The 14,302-nt window shown below is 40.2% G+C and overlaps 1 protein-coding gene across 6 annotated transcripts in view; it reads left to right on the plus strand.

Moving 5' to 3' along the window:
- SNX9 (sorting nexin 9) overlaps positions 1-14,302 on the plus strand; it is a 98,748-nt gene that overhangs the window by 38,970 nt on the left and 45,476 nt on the right. For 3 of the 6 annotated variants that reach the window (XM_073337768.2, XM_073337766.2, XM_073337767.2), the window contains 2 exons: positions 222-344; positions 10,788-10,871. In XM_073337768.2, coding sequence (XP_073193869.1) covers positions 222-344; positions 10,788-10,871 — 207 coding nt within the window. Of the gene's footprint in view, positions 1-221; positions 345-8,041; positions 8,130-10,787; positions 10,872-14,302 lie in introns of those variants that run through there. The other 3 variants (XM_073337769.2, XM_073337770.2, XM_073337771.2) reach the window with 2 other exon arrangements.

Consider the following 14,302-nt stretch of genomic DNA (forward strand, 5'->3'; position numbering starts at 1 on the left):
TGAATGCAGGAAGTGTACACAATGCTCTGGATTGTTAGTTTGGAGCTGATTCTATTGTCTGCGGTTAAAGATGGAATTCTATCAATTCATTTTTAAAATCCTTTAATTTCAGTAGTTCTAGTGACCCTGAGAACAATTGAAGTAACAACAGCACATAAAACAATGTAACTTATTTCCTATAAGAATGACAGATGTCTTAAAACAGCTTTGTCTGTTTTCAGATTCTAACGGAAGGTGCAAAAGATGGATTTCCTTGTGGCAATTCAGTAGCTGACCAAGCCTTTTTTGATTCCCTTTCTTCAAGTACAGCTCAGATCAACTCAGCTGCTAAAAACAGTAACCAGGTACATCGTCAGTTTCTTTTTGGCACTGTAAGCATAATAGGCTCTATTGACAATGCTACTTATGCTCTTAAATTGCACTGTACTATATTCGTACAGTAAAACCTCAGTTACGAACACATTGGGAATGACGGTTGTTTGTAACTCTGAAATGTTCATAACTCTGAACAAATTGTTATGGTGGTTCTTTCAGAAGTTTACAACAGAACATTGACTTAATATAGCTTTGAAACTTTACTATGCAGAAGAAAAATGCTACTTTCCCTTTTATTTTTTTAGTAGTTTACATTTAACACACTAGTGTACTGTATTTTCTTTTTCTTTTTTTTTCTGTCTCTGCTGCTGCCTGATTGTGTACTTCCCATTCCAAATGAGGTGTGTGGTTGCCTGGTCAGTTCGTAACTCTGGTGTTCGTAACTGAGTTTCTACTGTAAGTCCTCACAAAAAGCATGGAAAAGGCAATTGTGATGGAAGTATCTAAAATTTTGCTGAAGATTAAAAAAAACAGCTCATTTGTTCATATTGTGTAATTTTAGAAAAGCTGCTCCTGGAAAAGCTAGCGTAATTCTAACATAAATAATTGCTTATTTTCTTATTTCTAATTTTTGTTCTTTTCCTGCATAAAGCAAAATCATAGAAATCTGTGAACTAAACTAAATCTCCTACCTATATTTTCTTCTTTTGTACCCTGATCTTGTCAGAATGTACACCTCCACTAATTTTGGTTATTAGCAGCATCTGCTTGTAGAATTGCAGCTTCTAAGATCTGATATTCTGACCTGTATAAAAGAACTCTACCTTCTGTTCTACTTTTCTGTAGAGTACCATGCAAGTTTGACATTGTAGAAATAATATTATACATTTTTATCAAAATAACTTTTCAGCACTCAGCAATAAAGGTTTTCTTTTTACTTGGCACATCTGGATCTGGTATTTGCTGTTAGTTTACCATGACTTTATAGCAGGTCAGTTCAGGACTCAGCAGCGTGCCATTTTGTGAGTAGGAAACTATCTGGTAAGTGGGGAGTTTAAACCGTCTCTTATGGCTGCAAAATAACCCTCCATAAGTGAACCACTGCAGAGCTGTCTTCCTGAGTCTGTGGACAGATGACTGTGCTTCTGCTGTTAGTGGCAGAGTGAAACTCATAAGACCCTGCTCAGTTTCACTGCTGCTTTTGATAATCCTGTGGACCTCAGTGAAACTGACATTAGTCCTGTTGATTTCACTCATCTGCTGCATGGAAAAACTATGAACAGTGATTATGGAGTTATTTGTGGGAAGATTTCTCAGGATGTGGGGAGGGAGAGGTGGGAAGAGGGGGTCAGCTATTAGTTCCCTTCCTTTCCAAAGTCAGGAGGCTTTCAGGGTGTATGGAGAATGAAAAGAGTAAGATTCTTTCCACATCCCGAGTGGGTGGAGTTTCCAGTTTATTGGGCTACTGCTATCTGGAGGTCAACATTATTATTATTATTATTTTATTATTTATTATTATTATTATTAATAATAATATGTATTACCACAGCACTTAGGAGCTCAAGTCATAGAGACAGAACTAAAGGACTGCATTCAGCAGCATCATTTGCAGCGGTTGAAGGGGGAGGGGCTGATCTTCTTACCTGGGCACTGTCCTCGACCTTACAAGTGGGGCATATCCCCCTCATCATTTGATTAGCCTTTGGCTAGTAAATTTTAGGTACCTGGCTAATATATATCTGGTAATCTCATATGGATCTACAAACTGTATCCTTTCACATGTCGAAATCTCGGTAATAATTCAATTTTTTGAAGTCCAGAGGTCAACAGCCAAATACATTATTCTTTCCAGCAGTGCAGTGCAGTGCAAAGGTCTCACATGTTGGAAAGAAAATAGCTTTCTTATCAAAACAGTTGTAGAGGCACATCCAATTCATGGAACTCTCCAAAAACAGCTGGTAGTTTTCTGAATGTACTTTATTTATTTGCACTGCAAGACTGCGTAAAATGGATGGAGATCTTTCACAACTCTGTGTACTAGGGTTTTGCCCATGAGAGTGAATGCAATTGTTCTTTTGCTTTGTAATATGTATTGGTCTCCCCAGCATTTTCAACTTCTATGTGAAGCCATCGGGTATGTCTACACTTCAGCATAAGCCCAGAATCTGTTGGACTCGAGGCTGCACTCTCAGTGTTTGTGAGTACGGGCTTGAGCATCTACACTGAATATTCATCCTTGGTTTAGAATTTCTGGACTTGTCCGAGCATGGGTGTGAGTCCTGTCTACGCTACACTACACAGACCTGAGTCAATCCAGCCTTTCTCTGGCATCATAGTGCCATCCCCAGCTGTAGCTGTTCTAGTCGTTGGTTCTGGGGGCACTGGGAAAACTTGACTGGTACTTTATAGGAAGTTTGTTGTAGCCTGCCAACGTGTCCTGCCAAGCCGTCTTTTGGGTCTGTGCACACCTAGCAACTGGAGCCAGCAATGTGGAGGAAAACATCCATGAGATGGTAGTGTACGTTTTGGTGGCATTTTCTGTCCTACCAAAGGCACCTGCCAGAGGAAGATGATACAGACGTGGCAGACTCAAACTAGCTGATGCTGCTCACAACTGTTGGTATAGCTACTGATGCTCCCTGTGTAGACTGCTTCTAGAGCATGACCATGAGCACAGACTGGTGGCATCACATCGTCATGCAGACATTGGATGACCAACAGTGGCTCCAGAACTCTCATATGAAGAAAGCTATGTTTCTGGAGTTTTGTGAGTAGCTTACCTTGATCCTCCAGCATCACAACACACACCCGAGGGCGACTATGAAGGTTCGGAAGTGAGTTGCTATAACTGTCTGGAAGCTGGCTACCCCAGATTATTACCGTTGCTAATCAGTTTGGTGTTGGAAAGTCAACAAAGTGGAGACTGAGGTTTTTGAGGCAATTGGATGTGTGATTTACCCAGAGGTGTTGGGCATAAACAATATCCCTGAAATAATTGCTGGTTTTGAGAGAATGGGGTTTCCAGACTGTGGTGGGGCCACTGAGGGGACTCATGTGCCCATAGTTTTCCTTCCTGAAGGAGCACATGAGTACATTAATCACAAAGGGTGTTACTCCATTGATATACAGGCCTTTGTGGACCACAGAAGCTGATTCATAGATGACAACGTGGGCTGCACTGGAAAAGGTTCTGATGCCAGGATTTTCTGCTAAGTGGGAGTCTACCTTCTTGGACGTGGCAGGGGCACTATTCCCATTAAAAGACATTGTCAGAAATGGAGTAACTGTCCCCACTGTTGTTCTAAAGGACCCTGCATACCACATTTTGCCTTGGCTTATGAAACTGCTGTGCTATGGACTTTATTTTATTACTAGTTTTGGTGTTGGTTTATTACTTGTGTTTTCATGTTATAATGGTAGCTTGCCTGTCTAGCAGTGTTTTAATGTGTAAGGCCCTACTTGAATTGCAGGATGATTGTCAAAAAATTGCAACTAAGTTGCGGACAAGCCATGGAAAATTGCAGAAAAGTAATAATGGACCTTATTATTGTAAATAATAAAAGTCCACTATTACTTTTCCGTGTTTCTGCTGTCGACAGCTCAGGGCTGAGAGTGGGGACCTGAGCCTGAGAGCAGCCGCCCAGGGCTCCCATTGTCAGAATTGTAGTGGAAGCATAATATTGTGGAATCTGCAATATTGCAAGTTAAGCAGAGGCTTATTAATATCTCTTTTTTGGTAGTATAGCCATGTTCACAAATAAAGGCTTTTATTTTAAAAGTTTATTACTATCATTGCATCACATCGTATGATGTACATTTTGAAGCATAAAGATAAACATCGTAAGGTGCAATGAGGAAGTTGTATCCAAACAATTTCTCAGTACATCTGTTCAGATCAATCCATAATGAAAACCCAGAATTCATGTCATTAAAAACCACTCCCTCTCCCTTCCATGTTGTATAAGCGATCATCACATCCACAATTGACAGTTCATGACAATCACACAAACACCCCATTCGTAGTGTACAGCGAGTACTTTAGTTACAGTAAAAAGTGATGTGCAAATACATAAACATACTATTCTTCCTCTTCCATTCAGCCATGCAAGTCCACAATGTGAGTGCACAAAGCTCCCTGATTCTGTTGCCTGGGTGCATCCTGCTCCAGCTGTGACAGGTGCACTTTCTGGCTGAGTGTGCCAGTTCAGCAGTCCATTACTGTCAGAGGTACATTTGGGAGAAAATGGCTCCCCTTTTGGATTCCCAAAGATCGTGACGAGCACAGCAAGCCACAATAATGCAGACAGAACTGATGACACTGGCATCCAAATTGTTCCGTAAACTGTGCCAATGGCATTTCAGTCTGCCAAACACACATTCGGCCACCGTTCTCCTCCTATTGAGAGTGTAACTGGACGTTCCTTTCTGAGGACCTCTGAGATCAGCCAAACCCATGCAAGATTTAGTTTGAGTATGCTAATGGGAAGAGGGAAATGCTTCAAAGAACTTGCCTTTTTTTGTAACATTGTCCACTATCTAGGACCTCAGATTATTAAAAGTGTCTATAGCCTTGGAGTTCCTCTTTCAGAGATTTATAGAATTTAAGGCCAGAAAGGACAATTAGATCATCTAGTCTGACTTCCTATATATCATAGACTATTAAATTGTACCTAGTTACCCCATTACTGAGCCCAACCTGATTCAAGCGTATCTTCCAGAAAGGCATCCAGTCTTGATTTGTACGCACTGAGATAAAAAAATCAGTCATTTCCCTTGGTAGTTAGTACTCATAGCTAATCCTTCTCACTTTTATAAATTTGCACTTGATTTTTACTTTGACTTTGTTTGGCTTCAGCTTCCGGCTATTAGTTCTTGTTTTGCTTTTCTCCACTAGATTAAAGAGCCCTGTAGTACTCTGTATTTTCTCCCCACCTCCCACCCCATGAAAGAACAGCAACTCAGCACCTGCTCCGCTCCCCTGTCTGTCTTTCCACATCCTGTGAAAACAGTAGTGTCTTCAGTTGCTTTACACCCTCCTAAAAAAAGAATTAGCACTGCCTAAGCTATTATTCCATTCCTTCCTGTCATCACCCCCAGAGGAGACCTTTAGTGCCCAGAACCCCTTGGTGCTTTCCACACACCACTGTTGCCAACTCATGATTTTATGAATGCATCATGGTATTTGTTTTTCTTTAAAGCCTTAGCTCTGGAAGTCAGTTGACTTGCATGAGAATCTGTTTTCAATTTAAAAAAAAAAAAATTCTAGCTCCCATGTTTGCAGAGAAATGCTTGAAAATGTGAGTCAGATGCAGTCTAAAGGCTCAAAAACCAGAAGGAAAACAAAAAGGTTTCGATTTTTTTTTTAACTCTCTTGATATTTAATTTTTTGGTTTGTTTGATGGCTGACTCATTTTGGAGCTGTTGAGGTTGGTGATACTGAGAGACACAGGAAAACAAAAGCGTCTACCTCAGCTTACCCCGCTCTGATCACTTGCCGGGAACCTTTTGCCTACTTACCCAAAATGACCAGGCAGGTGGGTTTTTAAAGCCCTTCATCTAGATGTGCTTTAACAGACTGAAGTATTCAAATGGGACAGTGCGTGGTCCCATCCTAGGTGTGCCACAGATGTAAAGTGATAACACTTCACACACAAATGTACTTTCTGGTGATGAGAGGTAAAGAAGGAAGTTCTGCATGGAGCCCTGACAATTCTCCCGTCCTTCTTTCCTTCACCAGTCTCTCTAACCACTGGCCTTCCAGTGGCAGATTGGACAAGATCCTCAACTGCACAGCTTCTTAAAGGGACTCTGTCAGTTTAAGTTACACATCTGACTGAAAACTTTTACCATATGATCAATAACACCAATGATTACTGCAACTGAAAGATTAGAGAGAAGAAAACACTTTTTTTCAGTGGTTACTTTGTGCATTAGACAGTACTTCTTGTAGTCCGTTTCATTGTTTCCTCTATCTAGACAGTTTCCCCTTTTGTTCTCTTGTGTATGTGGGGAGGTACCACTCAGCAGGAGGGGAGAGGAAAAAGTCATCAGAAATAGGAAAATGTGATTGTAAAACTACAACAATTGGCAGGAGGCTGTGGGCAGATATTATATCAAACTTCTTTTAACTAGCTTTGTTTTTCTTTAATTAACTAGGTTTCAAGTTGATAACCTTTTAAGTGCCCAAGATCGTGGTTGTTGCATGGTACTTCAGTGAGTGTCTGCCCAACACTCTTCAGCACCTGCAGTCCTAGAGGGGGCCAGAAATCACTGGGGTTTTGCCCCAAGTGGCAGTGCAGACACACTAGCTTTAGACCACTTGGTGGATCAGTCCTAATGGATAAATGCATTGTATCTGCTAATCTTCTTGGAAAGGCTTCAGAATTACATAAATCGATTCAATATTTTATGTGAAAACTATTGGTACTCATTAACACAAAATTTAAAATAACATTATTTACAAGAGGTAGCTAAATTGGTGCACGCTAAACCAGATCTCGAAAAGTATGTTCGAGAGAGATTAGAAACTTGGTGGTCTTCACACCTGCCATACTTTCCCTTGTATACTGAAACAAAAACAATGGAATTTTCTTCAGCTTTGATTTTTGAGTCACTTCCAGGAACTGTAACCACAATGGATTTCCTGTTATGTAAATACTGTACTTTATTTATTCAAGATAGTTTCTGTCTTACGCAACTGTCTTATTGTCTGACTGTCTTACGATATCATTTATTTGCAAGGAATTATGTTGTCGGATCTGGGGCCAATTGTCATGTCCAGTTGTTAGTAGATTTAAAAAATGTGGACTTCATTATTGTTTTAGGTCAATATTTGGTTAGAATACAAAAAACTATCAGTATGATCTTCCCATTTTTTCTGAAAAGGTAATGCCTGCTTCGTAGGATCCTGTTGATCTTTGGGACATTTCAGAATGCATGCTTGAAATATAAGTGTTTATATTTCATTCTGGTTGGCTCTGTTAAGTAATCCTTATGAATTTTTCCTTTTGGTGATGAATAGTAATGTTACTGTAATCAAGGGTCTGCCAACAATTCTAATGAACGTTTCCCAATTTTAGTGTTTGTATTCTAACAGCAGAGTTTGTCAGGTGGAAAACTGGTAGTGAATATAAGATCTCTTTGCATCTCACTGAACAATTATGGGATTGAGATGCTTGTTGTGCATTTATGCACCTTAACTTTTTTTAAAGAATGTAAATAAATATGAGTGTGCTATTTGTTTTTTGTATTTTGAGGGGAAAAAATCACTGAGGTACTTAACTTTTGAAATAAGACCACTGTACATGCGTATTAACAAAATTACAAACCAGTTGGGCCAAACATTCTTAGCAAGACGTGTATTTATTGTTCAGGTTTGGCCATACTACAGTTATGAGCAATCTTGGTAAAACCAATAAATGCATCTCTAAGTTATCAATATGCATGATAGACCATAGTATGTGTGTGGCTACCAAAAAAAGAAGCCATAATGGGTATGTCTCCACATATGGTAGCAACTCTATGGTCTTTGTTATATACCTTTTTTTAAAAAAAGACCAAAAAAAGGACAAAAATAATTGAGTGTATTTTTGCTTGGAATATTTTTAGTGCGTAGCAGGATTTTACCTTAAGTAAAAGCTAGAAACATAGTATGACTAAGATTTATAAGCTTGCTTGCTAGCTACTGCCGGTTAAAACTTAAAGGCTATCCTTCTTTGTGTTTCAGGGCATAAGCTGATCACCAGCTGTCATTGAGGGAAAAGCTCTGCAATGTGGCAGTGACTTTAGAGTATCAAGCATTCAGCTGTATGTTGGTAATGAGGAGTATTTAGATAAGTTGTGCTTTTTAGATTAGTTTTGCTTCCATTTTCTTGACACCACTTCTCTGATGAGGGGCAAAATTATTTCTGTCCCAAAATGACTGTGTGGCTCTCTAGTTCCTGATTAAAATATGTATACTGCAAGTTCAGCTTTTTGTGAATTGGAGGTTTAAGACTCTCTTCCATTCTCCACAGTATGTCCTGGCAGGCACGGTTTCCTCTTTCTAAAAAAATAAATAAGTAAATAAAAAATCTTGGAATGACTCTTTCCATACATTGTTCAAAGAAAGTTTGAGCTAAATAGTATTGTCTGGTTTTGAGTTATGAGTGTGTGGGAAGGGGATGTGGAGGTGGAGGGAAATAGCTTGTATTTTTTTTAGCAATAGGAAATTTGTCACTTGTATAACAAACTCAAACTTGGCATGACAACTGGCCTCAGTGAGGAATGCGAATCAAGGCAAATTTAGGAAAAGATCTTGTATCTTTGAAAGTGAATAGCAGTTAGTTATGTGTTTGTGTGTGCAAACACAACTGTATAATTTGATAATTTGCCTTGGGATAAAAATAGCTAATTTTGTTCCAATTTGGCATAAATTACATACTGTGTATTAGGAGCTGGGAGAAGGTTTGCAGCTGGGGGAACTCTGATCTGTCCATATAGTGGAAGGAAGGATTTGGTCAGCATCTGAACTCTCAATGGGGACAAAGGAAGCGGTTCCACAGTGCTTGGACTCTTTTGCATGTTCAGTGGAGGGTCAGAGGAGCTGCTGGAGTCCTACTGTTCCATGGAAGAACCAGTTGTCTTATCTGTACTCTGCAGTTCTTACAGGAATGATACCAGTGCACAGTTACTCCTAGTTAGTAATATGGTTTCTTAAGAACTGTGTCAATGTCTGAATGTACGTCCGAGAACTTTGCACTGATACTGTTTGATGAAGTTCAGACTTCATTTATTGCCTGGATGCTCGAAGGACTTCTGGAACCCTTCCTCTTTCCACTCCGCTTTATCTTACAAAGACATTTTGTCCTAGCCCCTGTGAAAAATTAAACACATTTCATCAAAATGTTTTTGGGGCAGATCCTCAGCTAGTGAAAATTGCAGGCAGTGGAGTCATGAGAACACCAGTTGAGTCTGCCCTTTTGTGTTTTGGGTAAAGGTTGATAAATGAATAATGTGGAAGGAAATTCTCAGAATGAAATTAATGTCACTGTAGAAACTTTACCATTTTGCATATACTGTGTGGGTGGTGATGTGGTTGGTTGGTTTTTTTTCTTCCATGTACTGTAATTTTAAACTTTTGATGTTCCCTGATACTTATGTAGATACTGTATATTTCATGGTATGCACTTCAGAAAATAACACAATGCCCTTGATCCTACACATTGCTCAGTGCAAGAATCTGTCCATGTGGAGCTATTGCAGGATTAGGGCCTAAAGCATTAATTCACACACTTCACAACACCGATAATCCCTCCCCCCTTTGAAAATATTGCATATGTGCAGTATGCCAGAGTGAAGAGTCCTACAGCAATGTTAATCCATATTTATTGCCCATATGTAGTAGTTTCTGTTAAACAGTTAGTTACCATGAAATGTTCCTTTTGATTGAATGTCACCACAAAATAGACAGGTTGTCCAGTGTGGAAGAGTTAACGCAATTATAGGGACTGTATCTTGTGAAGTGTACTAATTTTTGCTACCTTGGCTTCTCAGGCTTAACTTTTTGCATAAAAGTGAGTGTATAAAGACGTCATACATTCAATATAGTCTAATAAGGTGCATATTATAATTACCAATAATGTAGCATTAAGGGTTGAAATAGTAGTTGTTCAAAAGTCAGAAAATTCCAAAGAGAACCTTAACTTTGCCTCTTCACATGTGCATTAAGTGAGTTATTACATGATCACACAACTAAATAAATAGAAATTCATGAAATATTTCTTTAGAAAATGAATGATTCCACCCTGACATACAAAAGATGCTCTTTTCTCAGAGTTCTCTTTAATGTGGTCCAAGTTGGTGTATCTGACCTCCTGAGAGCAGAACCACCAATGATACTTTGGCATATACATTGAAGTTCTAGAAAGCAAAGTGTCAGCTCTCAGCAGAGTGTGAGATAGGCATGGGTTCTTTGGCTCTTCACCAGATCTTTCATTGTGGCTTTCCACTGTAAACACTACTGTCTTTCAATTCCCCGTTACAAAATGGTTGCACAACTCTATGCTCCATTTGCAGATTTGTTAGAATGGAACAAATACAAAGCAGTCTTAAGACTGGAAACTTAACTGGACTTCTTCCTAAAACAACTAATATTCAGCAGCCTATGCTGATTGCATGCTTTTGTTGTTGTGGGGTTTTACCCTTGCTTTTTCGTTTTCTGTAACATGCCATTGTGATCTGGAACTTTGCCAGGTATATAAAGAATGCTTAGAACCTGGCAGCCATGACAGTCACACTAGCCTTGTATAAAAGTGTTTTGCCTTGCATGCCATGCACGTTTGTGATGCTCTGAGGTTTGTGGCATGCATGAGTTGCACTGATCTGCCTCACTGCAGAAATGAGTTTGCTGCATTGTATTGAAAACTGATATGCAGTCTCTTCTTCCCTCCTGCTTTTGTTTTTCTTGTTCACTGAGCACTTCTTATTTTAAGGTGGACTCTTTGGCACCTGTTGCTCAGACTGGTAATCTGGAAAACCTTAGCCAGTCACCTCCTTCAACTCATCCTACAAGACAGGTAAAAACCAAAACCACCCCCACCCCCAATCCTTTATTACCATGTAAAAATACTTGATCCCTTCCCTCCTCCCCGCCCCCGCAATTTTTCTTTTAATCTTCATCATTACATGAATCTGTATAACTCCACGGACAAGGAAGTGGGAGCAGAACAGAAGGAATCCTGTCCTGCACTGGACTAGCTCAGTTCCCGTCCTATTCGTCCTTTTCCTGCTCATTCTGGAAGTAAGCATACTCTGCCACTTCTGTCTGTCTTCCCAGAAGACTTTCCATCAAATAAATAAAGGAAGGAAGCTCTCAAGAGGGAACCTGTAGCCTGGGACAAGGGCTCAGAATCTCAGTAGCCAGTCCCATTCCCTCACAGGAGTCAACTCAGCTTTTTCCTCCTGCGTTCTCACCTCTTTCTAGCCCTCTGAGTGTGTCACTTTTCAGATCTACCTGAGCTTGTCTCTGCTCCTCACCCTCATCCTTTTTAGTAGGCCACTCTATTTTTCTTTCCTCACTGTTTTGCATCAGAGGTTAGATTTCCTGTGCCATCCACTCACTGGGTTCTTTACTCTCCCTTCCGTCAGTCTTCCCACTACTGAGCTGATCACTACCAATCAGCTGAGCAGTGTACAAGCAAATGAGTATTATGCAAGCAGTTCTTTCCTAGGTGCTGCATACGTAAAATCTCTTGGTGGCTGGTTTTCCCAAATTATTGGTCTCAGTATATGCACTCCCTTTTTAATCAGCATCTCAGATGCTCCATTGTGCCTGGACTATGTGTCCATCCCTGCCTATGCATGTACCAAATAACCAAAGATGCAAGAACAAATTCAGATTCCACAGATTACAGATTATTTCCCTTAGTTTGAATGAGAGCAACAATGTTTCAAATTAGGGCCAAACAGGAACAGGAGGACCCCAGTAACCTAGCAGTTTCTCCGAGACAATTCTTCTCAGATCAATTGTGTCTGTGGGTTTGAAAGTCCTCGTTGGCCATGTCATAAATCTAAAAGGAAGGGTAAACACATTTAAATCCCTCCTGGCCAGAGGAAAAATCCTTTCACCTGTAAAGGGTTAAGAAGCTAAGACAATCTCGCTGGCACCTGACCAAAATGACCAATGAGGAGACAAGATACTTTCAAAGCTGGGGGGCGGGGGAAACAAAGGGTTCTCTCTGTCTGTGTTGTCTTTTGCCGGGACCAGAGCAGGAATGCAGGTCAGAACTCCTGTAAAAAGTCAGTAAGCAATCTAGTTAGATATGCGTTAGATTCTGTTTTGTTTAAATGGATGATAAAATAAGTTGTGCTGAATGGAATGTATATTCCTGTTTTTGTGTCTTTTTGTAACTTAAGGTTTTGCCTAGAGGGATTCTCTGTTTTGAATCTGATTACCCTGTAAGGTATTTACCATCCTGATTTTACAGAGGTGATTCTTTTACTTTTTCTTCTTCTTTTAAGAATCTGATTGCTTTTTCATTGTTCTTAAGATCCAAGGGTTTGGGTCTGTGTTCACCTATGCAAATTGGTGAGGCTTTTTATCAAGCCTTCCCCAGGATAGGGTGTGTAGGGCTTGGGGGGATTTTGGGGGCAAAGACGTTTCCAAGTGGGCTCTTTCCCTGTTATATTTATTTGTTAGATGCTTAGTGTGGCAGCAATAAAGTCCATGGGCAAAAGGTAAAATAGTTTGTACCTTGGGGAAGTTTTAACCTAAGCTGGTAAAAATAAGCTTAGGGGGTTTTTCATGCAGGTCCCCACATCTGTATCCTAGAGTTCAGAGTGGGGAAGGAACCTTGACAGGCGAGAAAAAGCTTATAACCTCAGAAGAGCCCCAGATCCAGCTCTCTGCATGATGCTGGCCTGGCATGGAGGTAAATAGATTTCACTTTTTCTGGCTCAAAGGCAAGTATCTAGTCCTCCTAAGAGGCACATTTCCCCCCCCCCCCCCCCCCGGATAGATTCTTAGCTGGTTACATTGTATGCAAATTGATCCCTACTGATTTGAGGTCTGGTTTCACCATCCAACATTTGCAGAAATTTTATTTAAATGTGTGTGCCTCTCTCTGTAAAGTAGGTACTTACATGGCCCCCATCCTCGGAGGTTCTGAGAACCTCCCAAGTATTGCAATGGTTCCCTAGTGTAGACAGTGTATGTGAAGAAATTTTTAGGGAAAGCTAAAGCCAATAACTGAGTTCTACATTCAGTCCTGAAAGTGGTGAGGTCCATGGTCATTCTTGGCTTTTGTGGGAATGAGTTCCACAGTCTAGGTCCAATTCCTTTCAATCTCCTGCACTTGTAAGCCTCCCTGTGTTGATAGACTGTTTCTTTGTTCTGGTGGATGTTAGGTGTTCTGGGAGGTGCTGGTTGAGGGGAAGAGGTGATATCCTAGGTACTATAACTATTCACAGTTCTCATGGAGGGTTTGAATATCAAAGCAGAGCTCTTTAACTAGACTATGTGCATTAATTGATGGAGCCAGTGCAGAGCTCAGAGCACTGGGTTGAGGTGTTCACAGCCATCTGTGCTGCTAAGTAGACTGGCTACTGCATTTTGTGCCAGCTGGAGCTTTAGGGTGTGTGGCTTTGTTCATATGTATGAGTTGCAGTTAATGGAGTTGGCATGTCATGAATGTGTGGATCACCACCATTGCCAGCTCTGTGTTGGATAGGATGGGGTGCAATCTTGAAAGTGAGCAGTTTTATTAACATGGCTATTTTGGCATCCAGTAACATTGAGCAGTCTAAAAGGACTCCATGGCTGCAGGCTGCATTTCCTCCATGCATGAGATTTGAGGATTAAAACTTTAAAATAATTAAGTTTCTATCAATTTTCTGTTCAGCTGTAACTACACAAATCTTTTTTCCCCTATCAAAGACCCAGATAAGCACATATCATTGAAATAGTCATGGATGAATATAGACTTAAAACTGCCAAATGAAGACGGGGGGAGGATATATTTCCCATGGTATACCATCAGTCATTTTCAGTTATCCCTCCTTAATGGTCCAGTATGGCTGCACTTTGAGGAGAATTTAAACAATTAACATCCCCATACATATGCATTCATCCCATCCTCAGACAAGCTGTGATTCCCCTCCCCCCACACCCTACCAGTGCAGCTATTGAAAAAGTACCAGGCTAACTAGTGAAGTTGTGATGAATGAGAGCCTCATACAAGTTTTAAAAATCTTTCCAGAATCCCCATCCAAAGTGGCCTGCACATAAATCCTCGGGATTAGATGTCTGAAAAGTTTCAAATTCTAAAGTTCAGCTGTTCTGATTTATATTTGTGGACAAAAAATAGTCTTTTGTATTCTTTCCATGCTTGAGATAAAATATTTCAACTTCTCATAACTGAAACAGTGAAGCAGATTTTGCTCAGACCTTTGCACAAGAAGAAACTTATTTTTAAGCTGTGACCAAGCATGGAAGACTTCAGCTGGGAAA

The sequence above is a fragment of the Lepidochelys kempii genome, chromosome 3, assembly GCF_965140285.1.
Source record: "Lepidochelys kempii isolate rLepKem1 chromosome 3, rLepKem1.hap1, whole genome shotgun sequence".
In the NCBI taxonomy this organism is placed as follows: Eukaryota; Metazoa; Chordata; order Testudines; family Cheloniidae; genus Lepidochelys; species Lepidochelys kempii.